The sequence below is a fragment of the Capsicum annuum genome, chromosome 3 (genome assembly GCF_002878395.1).
Source record: "Capsicum annuum cultivar UCD-10X-F1 chromosome 3, UCD10Xv1.1, whole genome shotgun sequence".
In the NCBI taxonomy this organism is placed as follows: Eukaryota; Viridiplantae; Streptophyta; class Magnoliopsida; order Solanales; family Solanaceae; genus Capsicum; species Capsicum annuum.
In genome coordinates, this window is record NC_061113.1 from 266,686,621 (window position 1) to 266,697,902 (window position 11,282).

General features: G+C 31.4%; 1 protein-coding gene across 1 annotated transcript; it reads left to right on the forward strand.

Moving 5' to 3' along the window:
* Positions 1–2,641: 2,641 nt before the first annotated feature.
* LOC107861853 (auxin-induced protein AUX22) lies at positions 2,642–5,258 on the forward strand. The gene is made up of 3 exons (XM_016707230.2): positions 2,642–3,358; positions 4,007–4,100; positions 4,903–5,258. Exons 1-3 carry the CDS (start codon positions 3,007–3,009, stop codon positions 5,006–5,008), a joined length of 552 nt encoding a protein of 183 aa, XP_016562716.1. The 5' UTR covers positions 2,642–3,006; the 3' UTR covers positions 5,009–5,258.
* Positions 5,259–11,282: the final 6,024 nt, after the last annotated feature.

Here is an 11,282-nt window from a genome sequence, read left to right on the forward strand (position 1 = left end):
AGATACTGCTCTTGAGTTTAATTTGATTAAATCTTATTGGGTGCATAATATAGCACCAATTAGGAAGCTACTACATGGGTCCGCGCGCCATGAATGTACGTCCACAAGAAAGTAAGGCGAGTAACTTAGAAAACAAGATATATATAACTTATTATAATATATTTAGATTTTACACACTGAATTTCTGATGACATTAAAATTCTTTACGAGTAAAGTCAAGTTGAATATAGTGATGGAAAGTACTATATATCGATCGAGTTGAAAACTTGAAATGGGAAGGAGAGGCTAAGTTTCGTCCAAGGGAACTAGCTGTATATTACCCAATTATGTGTCCATTTAAGGCTGTATGTGTGTTTTCATGATATTTTCTGTTACATTTGAGGGATGAAATAATTGTAGTAGTGAGACTGTGAGAGTAAGGAGGGGTGCATTGGATGGATTAGTGGGTACGTTTGTCTAAGCAGTAATCAACAAGCAATGCCCAATTGGGTCTATGTGTGTGTGTTGGGGACAAACTCTTTTTCACGTGTGGGGGTGCCCTCTTTATAGTTTCATTTCCTTGCCCAATCCTAAGGAAACATATGCTCGGTTGGAGAGAAACATCTATCCTTTTTTAAAATTTATTACAAAATTATTAGGAATAGTGGAATGATATAAAAAAAGAGAGGGAAAAGTCAATTTATTTAATTAGCTCCCTTGCTTGTCCTAGCGTTAGATGAAATAATCATACAATTTAATATATAGTTGATTGTGTAGGTGGAAGTGAGATCGATCGTGAATCTTTACCGCACCCAATTTAAGAAACTATTCCACATTAATAAGTTGAAAGAACAAAATCAAATGAGTAGTAAGGAATCGTATTGAAGATCAATATAAAACTAAAGTGCGACAAAAGTGCGACAACTCTAAGTAGTTAAATATTTAAATGAGATTATTATCATGCATGTAGTAGCACAATGCGACTAAGGTGCTTCTATGTTAATGTTAATAATTTTCTGCATTTTAATGCTTTGCTTACTCGGTTCCGAATAAAGTATTATGCAATGAGTTTGTTTACACACATGCATTAACTAAAATTATTGAGTTCCATCGAACCGTAACTTTTAGACCGGCCCAATGTCAATATTTAGATGTAGCAAAACCTTTTACCATTTAGAATAAAAGGAGGGTCAATATTTTGCCACTTTAGTTCCAACCGACATGAATAAACGTACGTCAACTACATGTTTTAGTTTCTAACTACCAAATTAAAGATTGCATATTTGAAAAGATATATAGCATGTGCAGTAAAATTTGTGAACTAGTTAGACTAGTTTCATCATATTGGGGTTGAATTAATAATCAGTCGTATCATTTATAAGATACGTGCACATGCAAGAGAATGTTTACTTAATTAATATGCTAAATTTGTTCGATACAAGAAGACCAACTATAATTGGAAAATAATTGACTAGACATAGTTGTGTATAAGTTATCGTATTACCAAGGGATTCAATGTAAGATTTTTATGTCCCAACATTACAAAATCTTCTTAGAGCATAGCATATTATCTTTTCTTCTTGTATATGAATTTGATTGCCTATAATTGAAGAAATTATGTTCTTTATTAACATTTTATTATATGTAATATCATGTTTAGGTATTATCCCACACCAAATTTGCCTTCTCTACAAGAAGCAAGTATCCATATATATAGCCTATTATAACTGGATATGTTCCTCAACATATTAATTAAGAAAAATCATAATAATGGAGAATAGCTTCTTTTTTACTCTTATTAATTATTAATAATATTGCTTTTCTTAAATCTACCCCCCCCCCCCTACCCACAATCCCCCTAATTCTTTTTCGAGAGAAATATGTCCATCCGTGGTCGTCTCAAAATTGGAAAACTTAGTCCAAACAGTTTAGTAATTACATATTAGGTTAATTACATTAAACACCCCTATAGTATAATTCAAATTTATCTATACACCCTTATATTTTAAAATCAAATGCTTATACCTCGTATACTACAAAGATTCTACACCTATAACAAAAACTATGAGGTATATTAGTCTTGCTTAATTTTACTATATTAACCTTTGAGGAAAGGGTTATAAATTTGGATCTTCAACTATTTGAAATAGAATAACTACACCCTATGTTTGCATTTGGTCCCAAACAAGCCCTCTAGTTATTTAAGTAGCACACTTATACCCAGGAGTGGAGCTACCCTTCAAGTAGGGGTTCATTCGAACCTCCTTCATCGAAAAATTATGTTATATATATAGTTAAAGTTATTTATTATGTATATATAGTAGATGTTGAACCCTCTTCGATTAGTTCATACGTTCACTAATGAACCACAGTGAAAATCTTGACTCCGTCACTGCTTATACCTCTCAAACTTAACAAACCTCTACATGTAATTAAAAAGAAAAAGAGACAAATTTTTGCATGACTTTAAAAAATGGGTTAATTATACCCTTCGTTGATTGTTGCAGTAACTTGTACCTTCACCATAAAAGTGGCTCAATTAATTTTATCTTCCAATTAAAAGACATATATATTGTGTGTCCAAGCAGCAGCTAGTCCATACTCGAAATTATTACACTGCATATGTATATATGCACTATATATTTATTTGCACGCGTATATTTATGTGTCTAAACATATATACTATATTGGGAACACTTCGATCAGGGACATCACATGGCTTGTCTTCTGTTAACAATATCAATCGGTCACAAGTAATTTTTTTTTTTTTTAAATTAATGTTTTAAGGTACCTAACTTGTATAATATGTAGTTCCCCACCTTTGTATCTCATGTGACCGACCATTAAGTTTAGTTTCCCTGGCATTGCTCCTTCCTTGTCTTCTCAATTCTTTAATACACACATATATATACTAATAAACCACTCATTTTTTCATCAAACAAACTATATTCTCCACTCTTCAAAACGCAGCAAAGTAGAAAAGGAAAAAAAAAAAAAGCCAAGTGTTGCACATCAATTTACTAAGAAATGGCAACTGAAATGGAAATTACTGAGCTAAGATTGGGCCTTCCAGGGGGGATAATGGAGAAAAATGAGAAGAAAAGGGTGTATTCTGAAATGACTACTAGTGATCGGAACAGCAGCAGCAACGTTAACGTTAACGTTAAGTGTCAGAACAAGAATGAAGTTGTGGGGTGGCCACCAGTGTGTGCTTACAGGAGAAAGAACAGCTTTAATGGACGTGAAGGATCGAATAAAATGTACGTGAAAGTTAGCATGGATGGTGCTCCATTTCTGAGGAAAGTTGATTTGAGTACTCATAAGGGTTATGATGAACTTGTTATGGCTCTTGAAAAGCTCTTTGATTGCTATGGAATTGGTAAGTATTTTTTTTTCTCAAATAATTAATTCTACACTTTGGTTAGTCACTTGAGTGTTTCTTAATTGATTACCTTGCTAAACAAAAAAGATTGCCATGCATTTAGGCAATTGAAAAGTTGTTCAATGGTAAACTAAAGGGAAGTTAATTCACGCTTTTAGTCTCAAAAATATTGTTAAGTTTTTTTATTTTTGTCCTAATGATATCTAGTTAAGCATGTTTAGCGCAGTTAGTTAAACTGTGGAGTTATAATCAATTGGAAAAGTTATTTAATTTACTTCAAAATGTATAACACTATTAATTATAAAAGCTTTCCCTCAAACAAGGGCTTCCAATACCAAGGCAAGGATGTAGCATGTCCCCTCCTTAATCTTCACAAATTAATCTAACCAATTATGAATTGTTAAATCACTTAATTGCTCATATATTATTGTAAGTTTGCGATGCTACTCTACTTCTTAGGGTAACTTAATTGAAGGTTATTATAATAATGTGTTTGGGATTCATCAAAAATTGAGTAATTAAAGATGTTATCATCCCATAAATTAAATTAAATATTCTGAAGTGACTATTATAAGATCAATCAAGCAAAACAAAAAGAAAACGAAAGCAAAACTAATTAAAGAGGTGTGGAATTCATGTCAACAGGAGAAGCATTGGAGGATGCAGACAAGTCAGAGTTCGTACCAATATATGAAGACAAAGATGGAGATTGGATGCTTGTTGGCGATGTTCCATGGCAGTAAGTTTTTCCACTTCTTTCTTTCTTTTAAAATTTAAATTGGGGGTCGGAGAAGGGAAAATGAGGAGGGGATTACGATCCATCTAACCCATTTTATCATTCTACTAAATTTAGTCTAATATAGAAAAGTATTCCTAGCTCTTATTTGCCAAAGATCATACTTGAACTTTAGATGCCAATTTTGTATGATTTAGTCTCCAAAATGTCATCATGTTGGTAAACTAGCTAAAAATAATTTACATACAATGTTTCTATAATATATGTATGAACATAATGCTCATAACTTTCCTCTGCTATCGAAGCTTCATCTACAAATGGATAAGATCCTAGTCTAGTTTATATGAGGTTTTGAAAACAAAGGAGAAATAATCATTTTCTTGTTCTATCAAGAGGGTGCTATTGCTTCTTCCTTTTTTCATATATTAATTTATCATGATTAAGCGATGATGAATTGATATCAGTATATGCATATATAATTAGCTTTTTCATTAAGTGATTATATGTCATGTATTTTTTAATTTAATATAAACACCGAATGCGAGTATACGTCAATGGAAAACACTAGCTATGTAGAGCTGAATCACATTGAAAGCTTTTTGGACCACGTACGTTTTCTTGGTCAACCAAATTCCATCTTAAGGCAATCATATATAGATCAGTACTTCAGTAGTTAGAGAGAGAGATTTTTGCCTCTCGTTTTCGTTTTGCACACTCAATTTTGTTCTTGAATATCAACAATATTTTTGGCAGGATAGTAAAAATCTAAAGAAGAAGTTCTATTAATTAAACTCTGATTTTGCAGAATGTTTAGTGAGTCATGCAAAAGGCTAAGGATCATGAAGAGATCAGAGGCAAAAGTGATAGGCCTTGGAGCCAGGGACTTTCTCAAGGGGATGTCTGAAAAATAATTTTAAGGGCATTTCAGATTTGATTTGCTTAGAGAGATTAAATTATATATAATTGTAATCTTAATTAGGTGTGATGCCACACCCTAGACTTAATTTCTGATTTCATCTTAATTAATTATATTATTGTAGTAAGTACTTTATTTTTCTCTTAAATGACTGCCATTTTGATTTTCGTGTGTAATAAGGCTAAATGTGTAACCAACATATTGTGCTGAAATTGTGGCAAGCAGCTAACTTTCCCCTTGTTTCATTTAAGTATTTTTGGTAGCATTTAGTTTTGGTTTAATTATATTAATCAAGTGTTTTTGTAAATTGAATTCTGTTTGCAAAAGTAAATTATATTTTCAGGTTAGCGATTTAAGTCTAATCTCCCCAAGTTTTTACTTTTGACCTTTTCTTCAGTAACATGAAATTGAACTTCTGAGCATAAAATACAAAAATTGAAATTGAGATTCTTATCATAGAAGTACATGAGTGGAGGCAATTTGCATTTTGGCATCAAAAAGCAGCTTTCTCTACCTGATCCTGATGGAAGAAGAAGACATTTATTTCTAACAATGCTAGTTTTACAAAAATAAATTTCTAAATTCTAGTCCCACCTAAAGTTGATATATATATATCTAACGGTGTGCTGGAATGTAGTGAGATGAGCGGGATTCCTATTTGCAGCTAATCATACATTGTTCTTGGATTTAGCTTTTATGAGTGGAGACGTTTCTAACAAATAGTCTTTTCCTTTGAATAAATGAAATGCAACATGAATTTGAATTAATGGGATTATGGGACCATCATGAGTGGATTTAAATACCTGATGATCAAGCAAATTAAAAAAAAATATTTGATGTACCACTACTAACATCCAATTAATAGATACTACTAAACAATTTTAATGAGATATAATAACAGAGTAATTATAGCAGTATACTTTTCTTCTCCCTAGCTATGCTTTCTTTCCTCCCAATATCTCCTCTTTATATATTCGCCATGTTGAACTTGGATCCATCAAACATCTATATATAACTCAATAATGTGTTCAATATGTCATTAGAGTTCCTGTTTTAGCGCATAGGAGAGTTAACCTAAGAAATTAAACTATTAATATCAATATACAATATCGAGTAGATAAGCATATAATAGCCATAGTACATATTCATGCATAGTGTAAAAATGGAAAGATTCCTGTATCAGTCCAACCCACTAAATAAGTCCATTGCATCTTTTCTTTCTTGGATCGTGAAATACTGATGAACCTTGATATTTTTCTGGAATATAATAAACAGAAGACGTACCATAGAATATACTTTTATTTTACTACATATCACAACTAGTATACATAACAGTATTGAACTAATCGAAGTAATTAATCTTTATTAAGTGGTTACATGCACACAGAATTCTAATTTTGTTAGTCAAATCTTCAGTTCATGGAGACTTGTGCACCATGTTAATTCTTAGGTACGTCCTCGATTTTCATATTTATGCAAAAATTGTTACGGGGCAAAGTGATGAACTAGAGTGTCGTTATTGAATTCATATAAACTCAGTAATTTTTATTCATATCATATATATGTATTTATAAGAAATATAGTAAATATCATAAATGCTAAGTTGTTAACTCGCTTATTATTATTTATTAATTTGAAATCGTTATGATATCAAATCTTCGGAAGCATCAAGAATGATATCCCATTAGCAATGTCAACAACAAATTCATAATATTATATTACTACGTACTAATTAGGCAGATGCAGAATCTTCTACTGATACATAATTAGTAGCTAGTAAGCATATTCTAATTAATATTATTTGTCAACTAACTAAACTGAAATGACCTATAATCACCGTGTAGAGCTACGTCCGACAGAAGACATTACTTTCGTTGATGTTTGGGAATAAGATCTTTTAAATAATGTTTATTGTTTTGTCCAATATCACATGCTTAAGATTATCCATTTAATGATACTTCCTCCGTTCACTTTTACTATATAATTCATATTTGACTTGACATATCCATTAAAAATAATTAAGAATAATTATTTTATTACACAATCGCTAAGAGAGCGTTTTTGCTACTGAGAAAGCAAATGATCAGCGCGAAAGCTCAAGACTTGGCCAAGCATTAGCAAAGTTAAATTCTCATAGCAAAACGCTTTCGAGTTAATGAAGCGTTGTAATAGCACCGAAGCCCTATGTGCTACAATGTTGAGCCAAAGAGCGTTTTAGAAAAATGCATCGAGAAATAAATGGTAAGTACTTAATAATAAAGATAATATATATATATATATATATAAAATTTATCTTATAATCTTTTAACTTGAATATTTAAAAATGAACATTTCTTTCTAGTGAGTGAATAAGATAGCACCCATTCGATCTAATTTTTTCTCCATTAAATGAGAAGTCGGAGTATGTCGGGGTTTGACTACACCTACCTTCTCAGATATATTATTTATTAATTGCCAAATGACCACCAGACAATGTAGTTATTGCACAACTTACATATACTCAAAGATATCTAAATTGCTTTTGCTTTTGCTTTTACTTCTTCAACCAATAATTTAATAATTTTATATTTTCTTTTCAATTATAATTTTTCTTCAGTAAGAAAAACTCTGTGGTCCATAAGAAATATTAGTATCACCAGTACAAAACAAGAACTAAAGGTGGATTCATGCATGTGTCGTGATTCTTGATCAATACAGTAGAATGAGTTTAAGTTTATGTGCACTGTAAGTGTATAAATTCTACAGTCTTAGGTAAACTTAATCTGCTATTGAAGGTGATCCAACTTTTTACATAAAATTTGAAAAAGAAAAAATGAATAACTTGCAATACAGGTCAAGTTTACCTTATAATCTAGAACATTTGTACACTAATAGTGCACAAAATTTAAATTACCAAAAATCTAAATCCATCGTGGATCGAAGGTGGCGGAGCTAGAGATTTAATTTTAACAATGAAATAACATTAAATTTGTGATAGTACAATCAAAGTTCTCAGACTGCTAGTTTACAAATCAACTCTATCAATTCATTGCAGCTAAACCATTCACGTCCTATGTTTATCTAGATGCCCTAAATGAACTTCACTACAAGAAAAATTGATGTTTGTGTATAATCCATTTCTATGAAAGGTCAATTTATTTTGAATTTCTTTCAAGAAATAATAGTACAATCAAAGTTCAATGCATGCTATGTTCAATCACTTGTAGTAAAATGACCTTAAACGTCGAAACACGACAAGCAATTATCCACGTACAATGTCCTTGCCTAACACAATGTGTTTTCATAAATTTGAATAACAGAAAAAATCTGATATTATACTATACACTTATTTGTGAAGACAGTAAAATTATTTGGTCATTGCGTAAGACATCATGTTTAACAAAATAAGCTAATGATTATGGGGACAAGATTGAATAATTACATAAGCATTTCATGTGGACGCATGTGATATTACATGGTTATGGATAGTACCATACAAGTACCTAGCTTTGACATGCATGTATATTCAAAGCAAAAATTTCTAGTATAGGTGAAAAATTGTCCAATGGATTTTTATTTTGAAGTCGCTTTATAAGGAAAACTCTATTTCAAATTTTATGGCTTAGATACCGGCTCCTCTTAAGGCTAGCAGGTAAAGTCTGCGTACACTTTATCAGATAGACTACGTGCACTGGCATGTTGTTGTTATACTCAAGGTAACCAAAATAAGGATTTTTATCTTTTATAATATGATAAGTTAAAGTATATGAATGTGTAGTAGTAGTGTATGGCAGTAGCAGTACGAGCCTGTTATATTTTCAAGCACCAGAAAGATGCTTTAGACGAAATATTAGGTATAATATAAATAAATACTTTCAGTTACCCTTCAATGGAGTAATAGAGCTATCAATGTTTTCCTCTTTCATATATTTTTTGGTAGTTTTTTTTCTTGTAACTTGTTACAGGAGAAGAATTATTTTTCCTCTTTATAGTTGTGATTGGTATAAATATGCAAGGAAAAGTTACAGAGGCATATACACAAGGAAAAAGTTTGTACTATACTACTCATAATATAAAGATAAAAGGACAAATCCATCGATAGAACCTCAAAGTTGTCCCGAAAATTCACTTAGACCCTTAAATTAAGGCTTGTACCAATTAGACATCTTAAGTGCTAAAATTGGTATCTATCAAGCACAAAATGCTGATTTGGCAAGGAGAGTGTGCGTGAATAGTAGAATAAAAAATATTTTACTTTTTCTTTTAATTAAAAAATTTATATTTAAATTATTTTATTAACATAATTTTTTATTATTATAATTTTTAATTAGAAAAAAAAAAAAAAAGCACCCCCACCCCCACCCCCAGATCATCCCCAACCCCTAACCCCATCCATCGTCGTTTTCATCAACCCCACCAAATCGTCCCCCACCCCCCACCCCCCTCCTCCGCCACCTCCCGCACACCCCCCCCCCCCCCCACTTTCAAATCGTCGTCAACCTCCAACCCCCCTTCCTGTCATTATTGTCTCCTTCTCCAAGTTTGAAACACAAAAAATTTATACCTAATCTTGCACATTTAGGTGAAAATTGAAAGATAGTGGTTCTGCAATTTTTTAAGCATCCACTGACAAACTCCATTGTAAATTTGTCGTGGAAAATAAGAATGGAGAGATAAATCACAATTAACAATTTTTAATTTAAAAAAAAAAAAAGTGGTAGAAGAAATTGCACTGATCTTGACGAGAACATGAATTTATAATGTTGATGGAAATTGGAATATGTGAAATAGAATTGATGATGATGAATCGTATGCAACTTTGCAAAGTAGCAGTCCTTGCTGGAGAAGAAGATGAAGCTGGGGAGGGGGGGGGGCGTTATTTTTTTTCTTAAAAGAAATATTATAATTCTTTTTAATTTATAAAAAATTTTAAATGATTTTTGAATTTAATGTCACGTGTCACCTTTTAATTTGTCATATTTGTTACATCATCGCAAGCGTGCTGCACACACTTCAACTTTTAGCTAATTGACAAAAAAATGACTAATTGGAACAAAATTAGGGAGGTTTAGGGATCTGATAAGTACAAACCTTAATTTAGGAGTCTAAGTGAATTTTCAAGACAACTTTGAGATCTTATTGATGGATTTAACCTAAAATCTCCGTACAACAACCACCTTAACATATCATATTGGATATATTGAGTAGGTCATTGTCGTCATCTTCGGATTAACTATATCACATTAATTTACAGAATGATCATTTTCAGAACTAGTGATAAACAAAATCATACTATTCTAGTACTAGTAATACTCATACTGATAATAACTTACTGCCATCAATTTTAAAATCTGAATTTAGGTTTATTTATGTTGAGTGAGAGAAATATATTTAAATCAAAATCGTTAAAATCCGCCGGAGATCCCGAACGTGACGTGGGTGATTATACTTTGTGTAATGGCTACGTTTAAAAAGAGCAGGTAGGGGGATACGGTTAAAATATGCCACGTGTCGGTAGTATATAATCGTATGGTCCAGATAAGCCGACAAGAAAACATAGTCACGTGTTGGGTTTGCGTGTTACCCAATCAAATTTTGAGGTTCTTTCCACTATGGGTTGACTTGTCGCCCTAATACCCCAACATGTGGTTCCCATCTCCCTCGACTTCACACGTGTGTTGAGTTTTCAATATTTTTTTGATCACTTTATTTGTCCCGTATTTTCTAATCAAAGTTTTATTTTTTGTTGTTATTTTTGACATATTAAAAAAAATATTTTTTACTATTATATCATTAGCATTAACTCTATACTTTCCAAATATATTTTAAGACATAGTAACAAACATCTGTTAATAAAAATATTATAATAAAATAATTATATTAATATTTTTTAATGAATATCAAATTAATATATGACAAGTAAAAACGAATGAAAAAATAACTCAAACTATTTAATTGCACATATGATATTCCTTTTTTTGACTATTTTTTATTTTTGTCATGTTTCACTTCTGAGGTAAAATTAGAAAATATGAATGGGAGAGTATTTATATAGATGATGGAATCAACAATTTTGAACGCGAAAGGATAGCTGAGTTGGCATATTTATATTATAAATTTTGAGATGCCCTATTGAATATTATGAATCGTGACATAACCTGCCGGAATCAGATTAATTAAAAGTAATATAAAAATGTTAATGTAAGGGCTAAAAGAATATTATACATGCATTTTGCAGATGATTCGGATTTATCCTGCGTTTCAACTTTCAACGTAGAAATATAGATCAT

What these genes read in the sequence shown, in the direction of transcription:
- LOC107861853 (XM_016707230.2), top strand. Translation starts at nt 3,007, where the DNA reads ATGGCAACTGAAATGGAAATTACTGAGCTAAGATTGGGCCTTCCAGGG. An exon ending in CTTTGATTGCTATGGAATTG is followed by an intron (nt 3,359 to 4,006) that starts GTAAGTATTTTT and finishes TCATGTCAACAG; the next exon opens with GAGAAGCATTGGAGGATGCA. An exon ending in GTTGGCGATGTTCCATGGCA is followed by an intron (nt 4,101 to 4,902) that starts GTAAGTTTTTCC and finishes CTGATTTTGCAG; the next exon opens with AATGTTTAGTGAGTCATGCA.